A 22,547-nucleotide genomic window follows, 5' to 3' on the forward strand; every position below is an offset into this window, starting at 1 on the left:
ACCCTCTAGGGGTGTGAATCATTAGAGTCCGTCATCAAGTATGTCCAATCAACATGGCTTATGGTAATCTATTGCTGTCGGTTATCTCAATTAGTGGATGGCTTTGTAAATAGAAAAGGATGCTATTTTTGCGAGTAGTCATCATTACCCAGCACTGTTTCCATTTTGAACCTAAATAACCAGCTGATGACTGTAAACTCATGCCAGTATTTTAGTGAGAAGGAAGGGTAGATCTCTGGTTTGAGAATGAAAAAACTGGCTAAATAGAATGAGATCATATTCTCATACAGGGATAAATATATTCACATGGATGTGGAGTTTAACTTTGAAAACACAGGCTCCTCAGCATGTATTGCTTTGTGAGAAAGAGTGAAGGAAGAGTGGTGTCAGACTCCACTCCACTCCAGATAAATAAATGATCAGCACGCAACAAACATCAAAGAGGGATTGTGTGCTTCAAAGGGAATGAGGGCCTCACACTCACCAGGTCCTATAGTGAAAAATGAATCTTGTGTATACGTACACACACACACACACACACACACACACACACACACACACACACACACACACACACACACACACACACACACACACACTCTCTGTTTCTGTAATCCGACCTGTTTGAGATTCTAATGGTTGCATCTGCATTGATCATTCCCTGCTGAGCCAAACCACCCCTCCTCAATCTTTGTCTGTTTCAGTGACAGGAACAGCTAGAAAATACCCAAAATGCTTTGATATAATGTCCTTCCTGACTCTGTGTAATTTCTTGGTTTTTGTAAAATACCTTCTTGTTTAACATTTTAGTGCCAAAATAAGCACTCACCTTACATCTCTGTTTTAAAGAGCTAATTCCTAATCTGAGACATCTTGGAGACAAGGAGTCATCTCACCACAGTTATTTTGTTATTCAAAGGTTTTTATGCTGACTGGCTGAATTGCTTAAAAAACACGTCTTTCACTCTATGATTGAGCAGTCCAGTCCAAGGCCAAGGTTGAAAACCTAGCCTTAAAAATAGACCTGTGCTTTGAGTAAAGGTAATTTATGACAACAGTAAAATAAATCAACAAATAAATAATGAACTAAAGCAAATATATAAATAAATATATGGTGAACAAACTATAGATGTTTATTTTGAAATGTACATAGATGATACTGTGTACCTGTTTGGTGAGATTTGGGTTTACCATAAAGTCAAATACAAAGCAGAACTGCAGGAGTCCAAAACAATTTTCCCTACAGGGACATTAAAGTATATTCTATATTATTCTATTCTAACCATGTGCTGTGTGTTGCTTTTCATTTCTGTTTTAACCTCTGGCTTTTTCTCTTTTGTCTTCCCTTTGTCTTTCTTTCCCCTCTCTCCCAGCTCTCTGTTCTTCTTGCTGTCTCATCCTTCTGCTTCTGTTAGAGTGGGGGATGTCTGTTTTCTAACACCTCTCAGCCTGCTTATCTACTAGGTCTGTATTGTTCTGGATTGGTATTTCCAACCCCATTTGTTATTGTGCCGTCAACCCCCTTGATATCATGTCACCATCAGTTATGGATATCAGGGTGTGTGTGACTGTGATACACACTGTGGCTTGCAACTGTTATCTGGAAATCATGATGTACAGTGTATATGTGTGATACCAGGGGCTGGTGTCCGTGTGGCTGGCTGTGGGAAGCTTGCATGTGTTGGATTTGTGCCTGCAACAGTGCTTGTGTGTCACAATGCATTATGGCTCTGTGCATGACTATATCCAATAACAGCGCCATTCCGCCACGCTGGATATTATTGTTCATTCTGGGGTGCGATCATTCCTTTCCACCTTTTGGATGTCCAGAAACAAGAATCTTTGTTTTTGTGAGTGTGCACTGTGCTGTTTCATTCCCTTTGTTGTACTTGGAATTGGTGGACCATATTTCCATTTTGCTGCAGATGTCCCGGCAAAACTGTATTGAATTTTATCTGTGGTGCCAGGATTGTCTTAATTACAAGAGAGGCTCAAACCTCTGAAAGTGAAAACATAATTAGCACCCAGCAGAGAATCCTTTCAGCTTAAAGTCTTTGCTATGCTGGGCATGAAGTATCAGAAACTTCCCCATGTAAATTGTGGAAAGAATTTGAGCTTGTCCATTTAGGGTATTGGTGCAGTCTAACTTGAACCCATTTGACTGTAACAGATTCTCTCTATACTATGACCCTACCTCCCCAGTGATCCAGTCAACCATCATAATTGTTCCATTTTGATGTGTCATGTTGGTTTCATGTTGCTTGTGCTGTATGCCAAATCATCAATTTCCCATTTTGGCCAATAAGTAAGTCTTGTACTTGACTTTGAATTTGAGGCATGCCGCTCACCCAGTCTTCTGGGTGTCTTTAATGACGTGGTGCCCCCTCCTCCCCCTTCTCTTCCCTCCCTTCCCAAATTGGAAGATCTGTACAACTGCAACCAACACTGGACATGGAGGACTATGATGTTCGCTCGGCTGCCAGCATCCTGGCTTCGGTGAAAGAGCAGGAGGCACGTTTTGAGCAGCTGACCCGAGCCCTTGAGGAGGAGCGTCGCAACGTCACTCTGCAGTTAGAGCGCGCAAACCTGCCTCCAAACCCCCCTACCAGCCAACCGCTAGCATGGCAGCAGGTGGTGATGCAGGTAAATGATGCCAGCATGCTGGCCAACCCCCCCCGTCATTTTCAAACACCTACCTGCGCTACCATGTGTGTGCCTCCCTGCCAGCCCCTCTAAAGCGACATTCTCACAGTAGTTTCCTACTTCCATCTGAGCAAGCTCTTTCCACCTTCATGTTTACTCACGGTCAGTGCTTTTCATCACTGGTGGGACTCAATAATCTCTCTGTTCAATTTCTCTGTGATTAGGGGAACTTGTTCCCTTTGTCTGTACCCACTGTCCTGAATGTTGTGCAATAATCTGCCCTGTGGTGACTCATCTTTAAAAGCGAGAATCATGATGAGATTCAACCTCTCATTCTGCCTTCTTTCGCTTCCTCCTTCAATGACACTGCCTGCCATACAATCCCATCTTCTTTCGCCCACTGGTTTTTGATATGTCCGGTGGTGCTGCTGATTGGATGTGGCCTTTCACCCAGCTCTGGCCATCGTCTGATGGACATTAGAGTCCTGGTCAGGGCTCCTGTCAATGCTGGCCGACTCTGCAGGAGCAGGAAATGTAAGATGTAGAAATGAGACAGCTGTAATCCCCTAAAAATGTCAACAATCACAACAGCTCATTGATTTACAAACTGTTAGCTGCCACAGTGACAAATGTTACAGTAACAGTCCACTCTTCTTCTGCTTATAACTACATAACAATATAACATCTTATTGTTGAGGGTATTTTCAGCCTGTTCAGACTGACACACTCGGTTGTGTGGATATTCTCCCAGTGTTTTTATTCTTGGGTATGATCACCTCTATGAGGAAGCCCTTTCAGACGGTACACATGTTTTACTAATGAGAATGTGAAAGCACAATTTGGCAATGCAGCACCTGTAGCACTTAGATACATCACCTTTAATCATGGTAAAGGAGACAGGTATTATTGATAGAGCAAGACTTGCAGAGATGGAATTGTTTTGCCAACATTTGCCTGCAGTTGCATTTGCCTGCAGTCACATTTTGTTAACAGTCGGTGTCAGTGTTCATTTTTAAAGGGCTTGCTGCCAATTTGGCCTCATGAAGGGATAATGAAGAAGAAGCAGGAAAAGCATAGCAGGGCAAAGTAAACTTGTCATCCTCTCACCCACCACAGGGGTAATCTCTGTTTATATATGTTTGTGTGTGTGTGCGTAAAGAGAGAGAGAGAGAGAGAGAGAGAGTGCGATATTCTTCCCTCCACATAAACTGGTCCATGATTTACTGGACAGCGCTTAACATGACAGGGCAGTGAATTAACCTGCTCGCTCATGCTATCAATCGTAGATCAGACTCATAGATACCCCATCCACCCCCCTTGCTGTATGTACATTGTGGGGCCAATTGGGCATAACAGGCTACAGCTCACGTAACCATGCCCCATTTTACATCCCTTTGAAATATCATTCGATCACCCAGCATTGGACTGTCTGCTTTATTATAAATGCCAAAGCAAAGTAGATGTGTGTGTGTGTGTGTGTGTGTGTGTGTGTGTGTGTGTGTGTGTGTGTATGTGTATATTGGGTGGTCAGTGTCTGGTCTAGGGCAAACAGCACCTGAGTGCTTGGCAGGACATGTGCTCTGTCTTGGGCCAGAAGGTGCTGTGTTGTGTGTAAGTGTGTATGTGTGTGTGTGTGTGTGTGTGTGTGTGTGTGTGTGTGTGCTGCACCTGGAGACCCACTCCTTCACATAATGAGAAGGTATGAGCGATGAGGAATGTATCAGGTTGTTCTCTTTCTCTCTTTCTCCTCCTTGCTTCCCCACACACTTGCACCCCAGGCTGCTTGATGGATTAAAATGGAGCATGGATCAGTAACTGGAGGTTCAGATTTTCAACCTTAGGGCCAGACTCAATGAGCCTTACCATTATTTAAAGTTGGGGTCAGAAAAGGAAAAGTGGACCAAGTCTGATTAATAAAATCAAATGCAAGAAGATGCCTAATGAGAGTGATAAGTCACTGATCTAGATAGCGCTGTGCTACACGGTGCTCACCTCGAGACAGATTGGGTCTAAACACCAGCGGGCAGCGAACGCTTTTATCTGCCTTCATCATTCAGATCAGTATTGTCAGCGTTTTATCACAGTCGAGCTAGAGAGAGCAGGTTCAGTTCCCAGAGATTGGTGCAGATTACTTCACACACATCAGCACAGCACCGTATGATTGGTCACTTCAAACAGTGCTCTGAAACTCTCAACACTACTTGCTTCTTTCATCAATCCCCCCACCCTCAGTTTGTTGAGTTTAACGCAGCAGGCTCTTCTGTCCAGTGCAGCCTGGATGTGGCGTGAGGCATGGCCCTGGACAGTAGCCAAATGATTCAGATAAGTCATACAGTGACAAGTTTGACAGTGTAATGCGGAAAAATATAGCAGTCCCCTTCAAATTTAAAGTCAAGAAGATTTGTAGCCTTTCTATATGTTGAGTCTGTGAGAAAGCTTTGCCTAATGTTCATGTGAACATAAACGTTTTGCACAATAAGGAATAGTATTTAGAGGTGTGGCTCTGGAGATGGCAATGTTGATTAGTTGCAGGGGCGGATCTAGAGTAGTGCCATGGGGTGGCAGCTGCTAGCCCTGCAATTAAATCAGCATATATTTCTGACATCAATGAAAGTCTCCATGCCACCCTCTTGTCATCCCACGAATATTTCTTTAAATCCGCCCTGGTTTGTTGGTCCGTCCACCACTTTGGTCTAGACTGTAATGTGAAATATAATAAAATCTCAGCAACTAGGCTGCTGGATGGATTATGCGTGAAGAAGATAAATCCTGATGATCATCTGACTTGTCACCTAGCACCACCAGCAGGTCAAATTTTTCACTGATCTCGTGAAATATATTGATATTTCCCAAATGCACTGGCACAGCATTGGACTGATATTCATGGTTCCCAGATTCTGACTTCTTAGTGCCATTATCTGGTCAAAATATTAATGTGCCCAATGGCTTACCTTATACCTGCCAAATTAATAACATTACCAGAAGTTTCAGCTATACATTGTATTTAGTAACAATTAGCAAATGTTACATTAAATGGTGAAAATGGTAAACAAACATTTAGCTCTTGGTCTTGTTGAACCATTAAGAAAATTTGAGACTAGTGTGTCTATTCCATGTTGTTTTCTTTGCTAGCTAAAGATCCTGCATATACATTTATATTTGTGGAGACAAAATAATCCCACATAAGAAAATTAGCTCCAACCACTAATAAATCACCCTCTGATATTAACACAAATCGCCCTCCTTAGCTGGAGTGAAAAAACAACTGAATAGGATTAAAGAATATTGTGGTTCAACATGTTTCAAATATCAATTTATGAAATTTGTTTTGGCCCTGCATGATGTAAACACAGGGTATAAAAAGGTAGATCACTACAAGACACTTTGTTTTGGAACAAAAGGTGTGCAAGAAGTTCTTGTAAACAGCACTGCCCTACTTTCTGAGACCTTACTAATTGAATTCTGATCCTCATTCACTTCAGTATAACACTTTATGAATTGCCGCCAAGGAAGAGAATTAGAGTGTTTACGCTGTGCTGCCCGGTGAGAAACATTAGAACAATGCTGTCGGACACTTAGCTTTCCTGATGTAATTATCAGTAGAGATTCAGTGACACGGACCGAGACGCCTTTGAATCTGGATCCGTCTACAGTCCCTACATGTGACTACTCACATGCTAAGATCCTACCCTTTCTTCATTTGATATTGCGTTTGCCTGTGGTAATTGATTTTTGCCTGAAGGAGTGTTATCGCCAAGGCTCTGAAAGGTCAAGTGGTGCATGGTGACAGTTCTATGTGTGGAGAAAGGCAGACAGCACTCAGACAACCACGTCTGTTTTGGAGCTAAGGGAGAAGGTGACCTCATTTCATATACACCAGACGCCTAATCTACCCACGGCTGCTGCCCAGCACATGCACAGATCCCATCTCGTGATGCATACAATCACCCGGCTTCATTGAAAAGGAAATTCAGGATTATTTCTCGCACTGTGGATATCATTAAATGTTGGTGTTTGGTATTCTGATGCTATATTCAGCGGGCTTCTAGCATTGCAGGCGCATATCATCCCCCTGTGCAAATGTTGTGGGAAGTTTTTCAAAGGCTTGTGAGGTTTGGAGAGAAGGAACAGTGCAGCCTTTGATCTCTGCTGCTGTCTGTGGTGAAGATGTACAGGCCCTGCGATGGCACTACAGCTCTCAACCAACAATCGCTTCAGCTACCCTCCACCCACTTTCATCCCCACAGCCCCCCCCAAACCCTGTCTAAGCACAATGGACACAAAGGGTGCTATAGGGACAGAAGATCTATCCTTCCACTGGCAGGGCGCGGGAGCCCCTGTACCCTCGTAAATCACCTGCCTAACAATGAGCCTTGGTGTACCCCTCCCCTCCTCTATCTTCCCCTGCCTTTTTCTCTCACTGTGCCATCAGGAACCTCCTCTCCTCTCATAAACACCCTAATTACCTTGGTGTAAAAGTGCCTCCTCTGTTTATTTTTGTATACCACACTGTTCCCGTACCCTCCTGCACCACCCTCCTCTTATATTGTAGTTTCATGGAGCAGCCGGCAGGAAAGTCACATTTAAATTCTAATATTGTTGCTCCTTGTTTTCCACGTTTCCATATGGAACATCTAATCATGCTTCGTAGCAGTTTAAAGGTTACCTGGTCCTATATTAGCGATGTAAAGGAATACAAATATATTGTGCATTGTGAATAGCATCTTAATGTATGCTGCAGAGGCCTGACGAGGTACAATTATAGAATTATTCCATTAGAAAGGTACAAAGAGAAAAGATTTTCTGTAGTTATTTTCTACCAATCTCACACATTTGTGAGGGTCCACTGCTCCACTTAGGCAGGTCTACATTAGACATACAGTACTGAATGGAATTCAAATAGAAGAGTAGATTGTACCATAAACTCGGTTAGGTTGGTGGTTAAATTCTCAGCTCTTCCTAACAGCATGTCAAGGTGTAAAGGACTCAAAAGGCAATGCAGTTCATTAACATATCCGATAAATAGATCAAGCATTTAAGGAGTAAAAACCTCTTGCTTCTTCCAATTAAATTGCTTAAACTTCAGCTCAAATGCGCATAGCGTGCCCCTGTTCTCTAGGTTATCTTTTATTCACTCGACTTCAACATTAGGAGTCAAGTTTAGAGGCGATGGCCCATGAATCACACTGCTAACTGCTCAAGGTAGGGGGTAAGTCATTTCCGTGTCTCAGCTCGGTACAGGGGCTGACATGGAAGGACAGGAATTTTTACTCAAGGTTGGGGTTGCGCATATTCTTCTTGTTCATACGAACAGGAGGAAAGAGGTTTGAAGGGGAGGCAGCAGAAAAGCCTTTTGTACTGTAGGCTATTTATATTCCTCTGGGGCGGCTCAAACCTTCATCCTTCAAACCAGCCCCAATGCTGGTGGACTTAATGCCTGTCCTGGTGCACCTCCCTGCCATTTGATCACAATCCATTAAACCATTATGCTCACTAAAAGCACTAAGAGGGGTATCTGAAAACTGCTTCCATTTCCTTGACCAGACAACCACTCTGTGTTCTTGCATAGGTGAACAGACAGGCTAAATGTTTCTGAAGGGCACTGCCTGAAAGTTTTTGGACAACATGGAAGTCTGCATATCTACTTGAAGATGGTAGTCTAAACAGACTGTCGGGTTTGGCCGTTAAGTTCAGAGACTGAATTGTAGCCCATGTGTTAAAAATAAAGCCCCTCTCCTTCACAGGACCCCAGTGCCACCTGAGGAATGTGACCTCACCCTTCGCAGTGTCCAGCAGGATAAGCAAACAAGGCTGACCCCTTTCACCTGGAATTGAAAACAGTCTTAGGACTTTGTAGTAGGGCTGGAGGTGTTCTTCAAAGTCTTGATTTAATTATCCTCATGAGCTTAATATACTGGTGCGACATTTTTACTACATGACTTACAAGCATGTAAACGGTCATCAAATGAGGAACAGAGGCAGCACTGAGTCTTGTTTTGGGAGGATTGCAGGAGTAACTTTATTGGGCAGAGAATTCCTTAAGACTGCAAATGCCTTAATGGCATAGGGGACTTAGAGCTAAGGATTTCTTTTCAATTCCACCCCATTATGTTCTATGAAGGTTGCTAACGTGAATATTTAAGTTAGGTTCCCCAAATTCTAAACTGCAAAACTTTGTCACTCAGCAGATAATGTTAATTTCAAAATAGAAATGGACATTTGTGAAAAACTTTTGGATGCCAGATTTATATTCACAATTCCTGGAAAGCTCAAGCTCACACAACTAAATCAGACAAATCAACTAAAGCAGTCTGAAAAGGTCCCCTCAAGACCCACAAACTAAATAGCAGATGAATAACTCTGGAATTCTCAGTACTTTTTAGTGCTAACAGAAGCAAACCTCTTGGTATTTGCTAGTTCCAGTAAATACTCGCTCTTCCACCTGTGTGCTTTAGAGGGATTATCAACAGATTCATTCTTTGAATGTATGTGCAGCAGTAGTTTACAGGTGGTACAGCATCAGATTATAGCAATTAAGTCAGAACCACACATCCATCCATCGTTTCTGCACTCTGGCTGACTGACTATATGAGTTCTGGCATTGCCTCAGGCTAAGGCACACTACACTGCTGGACAGACTATAAAAAGACTGAACATCACAGAGTGTGGAATTTGCAAACCTTTGCTGTTCGTGTCACAGAGTTGCACACGCACTTCGTCTAAAATTCATGTAATTTGTCTTAAGCTGAAGCCAGGCAGTGGGGCCCTCTTATATGTTGGCACTTTTGAGAAAGGGTGAAGTGGAAAGAAATGGGGCTTGGTATGTGAACTGTCTCACAATGAGTATCTAAGAGTTTTTCTCGTGTAGAGGGTGATGGTAATAGCGCAGGAATGTGTGAAAAGACGGGCACCACTCTTGACAGCCCTTCTCCGAGTGCCTCATTCAGGCTGATCTGTGGGTGCTGAATAAGGACATTTATACCAAACACATAAAAAAATTACAAATGCAGCTAACCTTCATCACTTTTATTTATTAATTTCTAAACAACATGACACAACTATCAGAATTGCTTAGGTGATTGTCAAAAGCTGTGAATCATGAGCCAACATGTAAACATATTCTGAGTTTTACCTCTAAAAACAGATGATATTTTAGGTGGCGCATCTGTCAACAGTCAAAGATAAGAAGAATCTCTAAATTTGACATTTAGAACAACTGATTAAATGTGTTCAATTTTAGACATTAAACTACCAATAGAAATACTCCATTTCAAATCCAAAGGGTATGTTCAACTAAAATAAAGAAAGTTGATGATTAGCAGCATGTCAGCCTCAGACTGATTCAGATTCTCGTGCCTCATTCAGTGTCCCAATTACGCATGACAAGATGAAAAACTAGGAAATGCCTAATCCATTTATAGTTGTATAACACATCTTCCTGTTCAATTACAGTATTGCCACATAAAAACAGGAAATAGAACCTTTTGATCTGAAGTGATGTCATTTAAACAGAGCTTTATTTCCCTAAATGAAGGGAAAATTGCCTTTTTTGCAAGACAAAAGCCCCCAATAGATTGGACTCTAATCCTGTGCATCGCTGAGTAGCCATTTTTCAAGGGGAAAATAAAACATGATAGTAAGAGTCATTAGATAAGGGCTTTTTTGCAAGCTGTGCCATTGTTAGAATAAACAGCAGTCAGCCTGTAGCAGAGCAGAACATCTTGGCCTGTAGACTCTCACACATACTGTACATTCATTTTCCTCCAGACCCCTACACTGTGCAGCCATTGTCTTAGAGAACTTAGAGCAGCAAAGTCAGTATTATCTTTAAAATCACTTTTTATGCGTTTTGTCTTTTGCTTACATGCTTTGTTTATAGTGGGATATTTGGTTGAACTTACCTCTTTATTAAAGTTTGAAGGTAAAGTAGTGTTTCCCAATGAAATGTATTCTTGGCACAGTGGAAAAGCTTTTGAAGTACTTACTTACAAATGTTGGTGTTATTAAAGTCTCATTTGAAACTCAAGATTATAAAAACATTATTTTTTGTAATGAAACGCCTTATATATTTTTTAAACTGCTAGTCGCTCCTCCCTTCAGTGTACTTGTGGTATCTGCTTTTGCTCCTCTTTCCATCTCTCTGTTTTTCCATGCATCTGGCATCTTGAATGGAAGCGAAAAACATGATTTTAACAGATGCAGCTTCATTGGAGGTGTCTGGCTGTCAAAGCACGCCTTGTTGCTGAACATTAACCTTTGTACCATCTGTTTCATACCATATAGTCTGACAGAGTAAAGCTGACTTCAGGAGCTTTGATTACAACTCCTGGATTATTCATACACCTTGTACATTTATTTTACAAGGCCCAGGCGTAGGTTGGCTAGACTCAAGAGAATATAGCTTTTGTCTGACAGTAGCAGGTATTCCTCGAAACGCTATATATACGTCATCAACCTGTGATGCTGAACACATTCCATGAAATTATGTTAAATATACTTTTTGGGGATTTTTGGTCTACCTCAACCTGTCCTGACGATTCTTTTTACTTTAGTTGCACATATTTTACATTTTCCTGAACCGGATGCTTTTTTAACAATCACATGCATCAGTGGGTTGCACCAGTCTGTATATGAAATGAGCAAAAGCATTTTTTAGCCCTGTAAGCAATGTGGTTCGACTACTTTGTGGCTCTTTATAATACATCACTGTTGTCAAAGGTCCCTAAAACGATAATTCCAATATTAAACTCTGAAATGGACACAGGTAAAACACACATGTACAGATATATATATAAAATAAAGAGCAATGCTTCTTCTCTTATACGCTCCCATGAGTATTCCAGAGCACATAATGGATTTTTAAACAGGGTTATGAAACTCACTCAACGCTTAAATGGTTTAAATGGAATGAGATATTGCAAATCACATAAGAGAAAGAAATGCACCGCAATTGAAGTTACAAGACATGTTTTTAAAGCCACTTTTTTGGAGGTAATGTTGGTTGGCTGCATTTGTAATGGTAGGCTATTGTTGTAAGTAAATAGATCTAAATGTAATGGTGCATGGCGAGCCAGGTCTTTCATTAAGAACAAATGGAGCAGTAACGTTCGGGGAGATGAAATACCAGGCTTGTGGAATGCAAAACCTCAGCCATTTCCCCTCCGTTTGGGATTTCTCCTTTTTCTCTGGTTTCTTTTTTTAGTCCAGTCATTCTTTTACTGTCTTCTGTAAGTCCAGACGCCTCTCAAAGTTGTCTTTAGTTAAGCTTCCATCTACGTTATTAGATTAACATTCCTTCTCAGTCTTGGTCACAGTCATAGATGTTTGAATGTGAATTCTTTCACGTACGTCCCACCCCTCCCTTATATCAAGTGCAGCGAGAGGAACTGGGACAAAGAGGTAGAGAAAAGGAGATGTGTGTGTGTGTGTGTGTGTGTGTGTGTGTGTGTAGGGTGTAAAAATTTGCAGAGTACTGGGTGCCTTTGCCTCAATAGGGGCAACTTTTGTTGTGTGTGTAAGCCCCTGCCCCCCCCTTTCCTCGTCTCTCTCTGTCTATGCCAACAAGGGGGAGGGGTCGATGGGTTGACAGACAGACGCAGCTGGAGTGTATAGAGGGAGCTGGTCCCACCCCACTAAGATGCCAGACATAGACCCAATGAGAGAGAGAGAGAGAGAGAGAGAGAGAGAGAGAGAGAGAGAGAGAGAGCTGCTACTCTTCCTGGTGCCTGTCTGGGAACCCTCTTTCTATTAACCCACCTCCTCTTTCCCCCCTTTTCTCTCAGCCCCAGAGGTTTTTGTTCTCTCTCTGGCTAACTTTTTTGTTGAGTGAGTGCGTGTGCGTGTGAATGCACACAGTTCGGTGCAGCTTTTTCTTGGATTCCTGTTTTTCGTCAGAGAGGGGGGAATTCTGCAGGGGCAACGGCTCCCTGTGCCCTCCATCTCTCTCCATCCCTTACATACGTACAGCATCTCTGCAAGGGAGAAAGCAGGGTCCCCCTTTTTTCAGCTGTGTCAATCCAGCCTGAGATAGCCAGAATTACACTGGATGTAGGGAGATTTTACTGCCAAAATAAAAGCATGACTTTTCCACAAAAAAAAAAAAAGGCAAAGCACACATTTGTCAACCGGTCTACTTAATGCCATACATTTAAATAAAAGCTTTCAGCCGCACTGCTACTGTGTTTGGTCATAAATCCAAATTCCTTTTAGTCTTATTTGACATTCTCATGTTATTTGAAAGGAACACCTTTTGTCAAGTACAGCAAAAACATTTAGAAAATGATAGCTATTAGTCCTGAATAGTACTATTCACCTACTACATTATTATAGGTGTATGTGTTTATGTCTGCAGACCTCCAATATGGCCAACAAGTGCATTATGAAGCTTGTACTGTCAACGACGAACAAATTACTAATGACTGTTATTATTCTTTTAATTCAGGAGTTAGCTACAAGTACAAGTGTCTTGTAAGAAATGTCTTGAAACGTATGACCTTGACTGTTGGTATTAAATTGACATGTTTATTGAGTCATTTTGTTTATTACAGCTGACATTTGTACATGTATGGTTACACTGGCTGTACTGTTAACTACTTTTAACAACAGCTACTAGTAGCTTGGTATGTTGCTTTCTTTGCTAGGTTAGCTTGCAGAACATGATTGAATTTTGTTGTGGATTTGAGACCTTGGCTACATGGAAAGTAACAAGTTAATATCTTATTCTTTTGTCACAACATACACTCAACCTACACCTTGAACCGTAAGCATTTCTGCCTGTTGTTTCAAATGCAACCATCGTTCTTTGGTTGCTAGCAGATACGCAAAGACCACGCAACCGTAAAAGTTGTGTTTGCAAGCGCGTGTATAGTAAATAGTCGCCGTTTTATTTTGAAAGGCAGAGCGCCACACTTCCTGCACTGCTCTAGCTAACTGTGTCTGGCTGCACACTGCTGAGCAGAGGATGGCTGCCTGCGTCTGAGCTGCTGCCTCTGCGCTCACAGAGGGAAAACTCAACGTAAATAGACCAGGAAAACGTGTGGAGACGAGAGGAGGAGAGGAGGGAAAGGAGAACTTTTCCAAAAGGAGGAAATAGTTGTCACACATTACCCCGGGAGGTTTTTATTTTGTCGGGAACGAAAGGGGGATTTTAAACCATGCCTGCTGAAGTGAAACAGGTTAGTGTTGCTGTGCCTGCCGGTCTCCTCTCTCTCTCTACTCTCATCGTATCTTCAGCCTCTCTCTGACTCTTCTTGTCTTTCTCCTCCTCCTAATTGATTCCTCATTGTTTGGATTGTGTTGCATACCTATCATTTTTATCCTTGAACATCACTCTTAATGTCTTTTCTGTAGCTTGTTTTCACCCAGTTCAATACATGAGAGCAGAGATTCTCATATCGATGTCCTTCAGGATTACAGTGCGCCTGTGTGTAATGGGTGTTCACATGTAGTCTGTGTGCATGTGTGTATGTGGGAAGCATGCATGTGTACAGGCTGCTGCATGACATCAGATACAATAAGGACTATGTACTTCCACAACTTAGTGACCATTTCATGTTGTAAATAGTCATGACCATGAGATGTGTTTAGTGGTGGTCCTGTGTGTGTGTGTGTGTGTGTGTGTGTGTGTGTGTGTGTGTGTGTGTGTGTTGCCTTGCAGTCAAGCAGTGCTGTGACTTATGAGTTCCCTGACACATTCATGGGCTTAGCAGTGTCAGTACCACCTATAGAATGACTGGTGTGATCATGGGACATGCGGTGAAGTATTGGAAGTTTGTCCCTGATCATCGCCTGCGAGGCTCTGAATGAGCCCAGGCGAGGATTTATAGCCTGTGGGCTGTAGTGCCAATTGTGTGAGAGACATGGCATTAAACCCTTTTGTCTTTCACTTGCACAGATACCGCAGGAATGTGCTTTTGTTAGCTCTTGCGAGTGTGTTACTGTGTCTGTGTGGGTGTGTGCGTACCAGGGCATGATGTGCATACATTATTGGAAGTGTTCCCTGTGTTTGAAGCACATCCACAGGCAGCCTACACCATCACAACGCTCTTTTCCCCGCCAAGCTTGGCAGCGCTCAGATGCTCAAAAAAGGAAGACAGACATCCAAAAAGAAAGAAAGTGGGGAAAAAAAATCTGATTGAATAAGGTCAACTTATCATCAGCGCCGCTCTCCTCCGCTGGGCTGAGAGGGGTGGAGTTACAAAACCCCTGTCTGGCAGACAAAAACATTCTGTCAGCTCTCCACGTTGCTCTGATAATAGTACGTTAACAGTTGCCCCTGTGGATGAGTGCCACCAGATAACTGGAGGAGCCTCTGCCAAAAAGAGAAGCTGTTTTTCTCCCTCACACACTCTTTGTTCTTTCCATCCGTTGGTTTTGATAAGTTTGAAAGCTGGACTCCAAGTGCAAGCCACTGGATCAAAAGCAGGGCAAAAGTTGTATGTTGGAATCCTGGCTTGGATTATGTGAATGGGATGAAATGCATGTTTCCAGATGCATCCCAAAATGGGTCGAGGATGCCTCCCTGTGACCGTGACCCCCACAAGACCGAGATAGTTGGCATACTTAAGGGCAGGCAAGCATCGTGACGTGACCTTTTCAACTCAGCTGGACATTCCTGAGCTAGGGACCACCTGCTTGTGTGAGGGGGGGGGGGTCAACGTGTTTTCAAGTCACACTTGGATCAATTTCAGTGGCTCAGTTTTTGCTGTTGGGCCATTGAGGATTAGGATTGGAACAGGAGTTGAGTTGTCATTTGAGCCTCTTGTAGGTGCCACTTTGATGCTCTATACTGTACTCTCTGTCTCTGAGGGTGTCCAATTGCTTAAAATCAGTTTTAATACTCAGAAGAAAGTAGCCAGCAAGGGGACACGAGAGAGATGCTTATCTGCCTTGACCTCATCTTTATGCTGCAGCAGAGCTTATGGTAAATGAGTTTTAGCCCACTGAAGATTACTGCATAGCCCTCAATTAGTGTGGGTGCCTCCACCAGACCATGTCTGAGTTAAATATAAACTGGCCTCTATTTTAGAACTTTACAGCAGCAGGGTAGCGCCCAAATCCTCCAAATTTAGTTGCAGAGGCCGTAGCATCTTGTGCTCATGAAAAATAGAAGAACAGATTTGTCGTGAAGGAGAAAGGAAAACATTATGAATAATCCAGTAGTCATCATCTTGCCAAGGTCTATCAAAAACCTGACTCCTCCGCAAGCTAGAATGACCCGCCTGAATAACAAAATAATTCATCAGAGATTCAGCCAAAGACTAAAGGAGGTCTTGTCTTCAGACTGCAGGTTGCTGCCAGACTTCTGACAGCTAGCGGGGCCTTCAGCTGCAGCAACTGAGCGCTCCCCCTTCTCCGATGCTGTTTGATTTCTTACCGAAATTAAAAATCCATCAAACTTCTCTCCATCTTTTTTCTTTGGGGGTGTTTTTGTATGACGGCTCGACCATCCTTTGCACATTCTTTTCCATTCCTTTCCCCAGGCTCCCCTTTTGTGCGTGCAGAAGATGTTGTGAAGATCAATATTTGAAGACATGTAGAGCATGAGGAGTGGAGGTCATACAAGAATAATGCCAGTGACCGGAAACATATGAACGGTCAATAGCTGTGCAGACTGCATCAATGCAAGGGGCATTTACTGGGGGGGTTGGGTGCAGGATGGGAGATGGGGGGGGGAGTCATGAGTGCCTGTTGTGTTTTGAAGGCGAGAGGATATGATCATATGGTGGTAAGTGCCTGGTGACTGGTGATACCAGATGGCCTTCCCCTCACACAGCCTGGCCATACTCCCCATGTTTCCCATACCGTTCCCATGGCTTCTCCTATCGTATGACCCATGACACAACATGGCTTGACGTGTTACATTATCTGCCACCCCGCCCACCATCTACCCGAGAGCCGCCTTGCCTACCATCCTACCCACCTTCTTCTTTCACTGGGTGCCTGTTTTTGGTTTGAAGTAACCTGAACTGAGTTTACATGTGAACAGCTGAGACCATATATGTACCTCAACATGATAACTACCCGTCTGCCATCCACAAGGCATCCTAAGCACGCTACATGTATGCTCCCCAGTCCAGCATATAAGAGCTCAGTCAAATAGTTTGCAGATACTGCTTTGTGATCTTTTAAAGTGCCTTGAAGTATCACAAATATGTATTTTGGGCAAAAAAAAAGACGCTTTATTATACACAGTATCATAATACTATACTATACTATACTATAACAACCGATATCTTAATGTGTATGATGATTTTGTCTTTTATCTGTTAGGTTTACGCTTCTATCCTCTAATGGAATATATGTTAAGCAAAACTGCCACACATTTGCTGGCTCCATCTTCTCAACTGAAAGGATTTGCTACATTTCTCTGGTTTAGAAATTGAAAATCCGAAAATATCTCTCAACTATTGGACACACAAAACAAGCAATTGAAAGATGCTACCATGGGTTCTGGGAAATAGTTTGCGAGAAATTTTTCACAATTTTTGGACGTTTTACAGACTAAGCAATTACCCAATTTAGGGTCGCAGCAAGGATTAACAGTTACATTTTCTTTATGAATCTATTCATTGTTTTGTCCATCAACTGTCTCAAGCTCAAAGGTATCCAGTTGACCATCATTGAAGATGAAGAAAATATTCAAATGTAAAATAGTGAGTTTTGGGGATTTTTGTGACATACTTAACAATCAGAATTGCTTCCAATCTATTTTCTGTCAATTCACTGATTGAGTAATCGACCATCATTTTAGCTATAAATAATTTATACACCCCTATTTTGATTGCCTTATACAGGATTGTGCTTTTGAAAAGTGGGCTACAATTCCTGTAGTTATTTTATGAAAGAGAGTTGGATTTACTTGGATTTAATTTCCTGATGCAACACTATACCAGACATCTGGTCCACCAAGTGGGGTAAAACAAACACTGAGAAATATGTGCAAATCCTATTTGACCCCAGAGTGTATTACACTTTACTATACATAGTTACTACATACATTCATTTTATGTTCTTGCTCTGTATCATATGAACACACCCTCACGTTTTGGGCGTGTACCATGTGGTTGTGTTCTGTGGAGGATTAGGGGTCTATGCCACTCAACCCTTGGCACTACACATATCCCCCCCTCTCGTCTGCCTTGGCTTCCCCTCTATCTGTCCTAACCCATTTGGCTGGCTGACAGTGTGACCGATGCAGGCCTGCACTCGCTCACTCACTGTCTGACCACTGGCGAGGACCATAATGCTCTCTCAGCTTTCATCATCACGCTGATGGAATTAAAAAAAGGTGAGTGGCAGTAAATTGGAAGGCTGCAGGGGGGTGAGAGATACTGGAGATGGATGCTTTTCCTGCTGCTATGTTTGGAAACGGCATTGGGGAGAAGAAGCATCGCATTAATGAGATGGCAGCTTATTATCTCGCTGGCGCTGTTGTTTTTTTTTTTACCTATTCAGCTCTAACAGAGTGCCTGTTATCAAAAAAATGTGTGCAGGGTGCATACAGTATGCAATCCTGTATGCATGCATATATTTCATGTACATCTTTTATAACATTACATTGTGTTTCCCTGCTTTACATTTTGTACAATGAACTTCCAGTCACTTCGTAATGACTAATTGGCTGATTGAGATTTTTTTGTGCTTTTCCTCCTGCCGAATGCATTAAAAACCTCCAGAGGGTAGGTGTAGACACGGTGTCGGCCCACTCTAGCTTCCACACACACACACACACACACACACACACACACACACACACACACACACACACACACACACATATACACTGGAGGCTACAGAGGAACATCAATTGGATCCCTGGCTTATTTACTCAGTGTTTGTCTTCAGGCTACAGACAGAGTAGCCCTGTTTATAAGGGAGTGGGATTCATGGTTTCCTTGACTGTGTCCAATAAACACCTTTCTATCTGTGCTGCTGGAAGCCAGCAACAAGAGCCGTGTTTTTCGATCGGGCAGATAAGAAAGCCACTTGCACCAGAGAAAGCAGAAGAGGCTCAGCAACACAGTGGCTGACCAGTAAGCTAGAACATTAGACTCTAGATAAAGTTGTGCTACCAGGCACATCAGGGTTGCATTTTAGTGACAATATTTACATGATAATCTCATATCCTGCTGGTGGTGTGATTACATAATGGCAACAGTTTGGTTATTACACAACCCGATGCTCTAATTTAAGAGATATAAACACCACTCTCCTGCTAGAATGAAACCATGATCAGTCAGGTCTGATTATTAGCAATATTGTCAAAAGATCTTTGTAGTGCTAATGATGGGGCACTGAACCGATTAAAAGCAGCTTTATACAGGAGTGGACTAGGGGTCACCGACAAAGAAAAGGACTCTTCATCTTAATGCTGTCAGGTTGACCCTCACAGTGTGGGTGTATGTGTTTGTGCAAATCTTCCAACCCACTTGGGTTTGTATGTGTCACCACTGTTATTGGGTTTGTTGCAGGGACTGTGGTTAAAGTTGCAGATGTGACAGTAATTTGGGCAGCACCCAGTAAGCCTTAATTCTGGTTATTGATGACACCATGGGCTGAAAATTCCCATTTTCCCAGCATCTCTACCGTAGAAAAACTGGCAATGTGAGTGTTGTTGTACAGAGGTGCTGTAGTTGAATTTGTATAATGTTGATAGTAAAGATTTAATTTCCGCTAGGGGAACAAAGCAATTGTTCAAGTGCATTAGATGGACTGAAAGAACAGAGTATAAGACCATACAGGGGAAGTTCATTCCTCTTATACCTTCCTTCCTTTTCCCTGTATTCGTGCGCTCCATGCTGGGAACACTGCTGCCACCCAGACCTTCAGTTTGAGAGGGGTCGGACTCTGGGGCCTTTTCAAAAGAACTGGGGCTTCTTTGACAGTTATGTATAGTTCATATAGGCTCCACCCCCTCCGTCCTGCAGCTGGGGACCTCTTAGAGGGGCCCTGAGGGGGAAGGTCAAAGTCCTCATAAAGCTTCTCTCAACCAGAAATGCAGGAACAAACGCCTCCCTACTTCTCTCTTTCTCTTTTTAACCCCCTCCAGTACCGTCCACATTGTACTAGGCAGTACATGCAGTGCAGCCGCGGGGGCTGGGGGAGCTGGAGATGGCTCAGGCTCCTCTTGCGTGTTTAGTCTGGAACTTTCTTTTGAGGGATTAGCCCACTTCCTGTCTCTGGGCCGGCCGCTGGAAGTAGTTGGGATGCTGGAGAGCATCGATCCTCCATCCTCCAGCATTGTACCATCTGTCTCATGCTGCCTTTTGGGATTAATAATTCCCTCTGACAGCTCTTTAGCAGGGTCTATCAGTGCCGGCTGACCATTCAGATTACACTGACATGTTGCAGTGTTGAGGAGCTTGTATGAGGCATCTCTGATTTATTTAGTTTAACTGCTATAAAGAGTCATCACAATCGTTGGGTTTTTGAAAATCGATTGAAGCTATAACAGATTTTTTTGATGGAAGCAACCAGCTACAGATATGTGCACTAACAGTGATACATTTCCAATCAAAATGGAGAAAAAATAATTAAGCAAATCCATGTGTTTATCGAATATGTCATACTTACCCGACTAAATGTTGCCAAGTTTGTGGCTCTGAAGTAGGGACTGGTTGAATGAGGCATATAACAGTGAGTGACCAGCTGTGTACTTCAATGTGCTCATGAGTAACCTATCTGTTGGCACTGTTCATCTGTAAACAGATACTATAAATGTAACTGTAAATGTCAAATCTATTGCACAGAACATTGTTTCAGTAACTTAAAGTTTATGTCAAACATCAGCGCACTACTTCTGTCACAAACCTAAAGAGATGTATTCCACTGTGCAGTACTGTATATTGATAGACTTTGTAAATTCACCACACTCAACGTTTTTTTTGTTTGTTCACATAAGATAACATCAGCAATTGTAGTCAAATAGGCAAGAAACTCATAATTGCAATGTAGATGCTATCAATCTAGATAATCCTTATGTGGCAGTAACAGTTTTTTTGTTTTTTGAATTGTGATTGTGTTGACTGATTTATCTGTGATGATTGTTTTAGCAAAATGCTCACATTGTCCCTTCAAAACCCAGTATACATCTAACTGTAGTAGATCCATGTTTTGCTTACTCAGAGCTCAGTCACAAAGCCTGTAGGGAGTTTGAAGTGAGGACTGGCTGTTACTGACCCGCTGGCGGTTGAAGTGCACTGATGAGGTCCGGCACTTCATTAGAATGCTGCTCCGAATCCCGCAACGCACAATAGTGGCTGTTACTGCTGATGGCTGGGGTCCAGGGAGAAAAATAAAAGAGAATGCTAGAAGAGGAAAGACTGAGAGGGAAAGTCCAAACCACTGTAAGCTGACCGGCCTTGGGGCCACAACGGCCCCTGCTACACATAGCCTCTGCTGTAGCAGCCACAGCTCTGGCCCCAACACTGCCTGCACACAAACATTATGCTAACCAGTGGCAAGAGTTCAGCCAAACCAAGAACAGAACCTCCTAAAATGAGAAAGATAAACCAGTTCTTGGCATTCATAGCACTGCTGATTCTCCACGCAGACAACGTTTTGTACACTTCAATGGTTTCTACAATAGAGGTATCTAGACACTGGGCTGGCTGTCATATGGCATTACATGTGATGGCACAGTATTGTTACTCATCTTCCCATCTTCTCTTGATATGTGCTCAGCCCATTCCCAGAAGAGCCACTGGTGAACAATGGAGTGATGCGCCTCCTCGCACATTCCACAAGGCTCTATTGGGCTGTCTAATGAACCTGCAGCATGCGTGGCCTGCAGTGGCTGGTGGGGCTCCACGAAAATGCCATCTCGCCCCATCACACCCCCTCATATTTAATTTGTTTGGAATGTGTAATAGGCTGTGAAGTGGAGCGTGGTGCAGTGTTGATCAGTGCCAACCAGGTCTGCGGATATGGAGGGACAGGTGCCAGCCATCCGTGGAAGGTGCTGTACTTAACACTCTGCGCTGGGTTGGAGAGTGTACAATCCTGGCCCTGTGGTGTGGGCTTTTAGAGCTGCCAGTATCCTGTTGCTCCAGCCAAGCAAGCTTTTAGTTTAGTAATAGGACATCGTAGCTGTATGTTCTTTTTCTGAAGAGGGGGCAGCTGAAAGTTGGAGAAAAAAAGGTTGTGTCAGGATTCAATCGCAGGCCAGTCGAGCCACAGTAGACACTTGTGCTGTAACTCAATCCTGCACGATTAGAGGGAAATCATACCCGGGGACACGTAGAGAGCAAAACAAAATAAACCTATTTTCTCAATAGTGGTGCCATTTTCCTACAGCTATTATATTCTGCTAACATATAACACATCATATATATAATGTATTGATGTAATATCCTACATATAGAAGCTGAAATAACATGTTTGCTTTATAAGATAATAATATACAGGGAGAGTTTCATTGTCGGAGAGAGTGGACAGTCATGACCTGATGGTGGAGGTACATTAGCTACTGAGCCACTAGAACACCCTGTCTTCCATCATTATTTGTGCTTTTACATGTCCCAAAAGGGACTACAGTGACATAAATAGTTCTACAGCTTAACAGTGCTTGTAGACTTTGTGGGAGAAAAAATACACCTCTCAAGATTGATACTGCATTGCCTCTAAAACATATATTTTCCTAACTGGACCTTTGGCCGCCATCACCATTGAGCTCACATGGGTATTTATTTCCCTATGGCTGCTCTAAGTTGCTGTTGGTTACCAAGCTGCTTTGCTGGATCCTTGGAGATTCAAGAAGGCTCTCAATTTAATACCCTGGTTGGTCAGCAGCTGTACTATGGCATGGCATTTTCCTTTTTACCTCAGCACATTTAGAACATGTGGAAAAGAGTGCACTAAACCCTGCAACGTTCTCAAAGTTAAGCAAACAAGGCCTGTTGACA

General features: G+C 42.8%; 1 protein-coding gene across 12 annotated transcripts in view; it reads left to right on the forward strand.

Annotated features, from left to right (window-relative positions):
* arvcfb (ARVCF delta catenin family member b) overlaps nt 1–22,547 on the forward strand; it is a 198,945-nt gene that overhangs the window by 78,342 nt on the left and 98,056 nt on the right. For 8 of the 12 annotated variants that reach the window (XM_051421939.1, XM_051421946.1, XM_051421941.1 and 5 more), the window contains exons 4-5: nt 1,374–1,464; nt 2,424–2,643. The exons of 2 other annotated variants lie outside the window; for them this stretch is intronic. In XM_051421939.1, the coding sequence (XP_051277899.1) occupies nt 2,452–2,643 (192 nt within the window). In that variant the 5' untranslated portion in view covers nt 1,374–1,464; nt 2,424–2,451. Of the gene's footprint in view, nt 1–1,373; nt 1,465–2,423; nt 2,644–13,581; nt 13,818–22,547 lie in introns of those variants that run through there. 2 more of the 12 variants (XM_051421940.1, XM_051421948.1) reach the window with 2 other exon arrangements.

Source organism: Dicentrarchus labrax, unplaced genomic scaffold (assembly GCF_905237075.1).
Source record: "Dicentrarchus labrax unplaced genomic scaffold, dlabrax2021, whole genome shotgun sequence".
Taxonomy (NCBI): Eukaryota; Metazoa; Chordata; class Actinopteri; family Moronidae; genus Dicentrarchus; species Dicentrarchus labrax.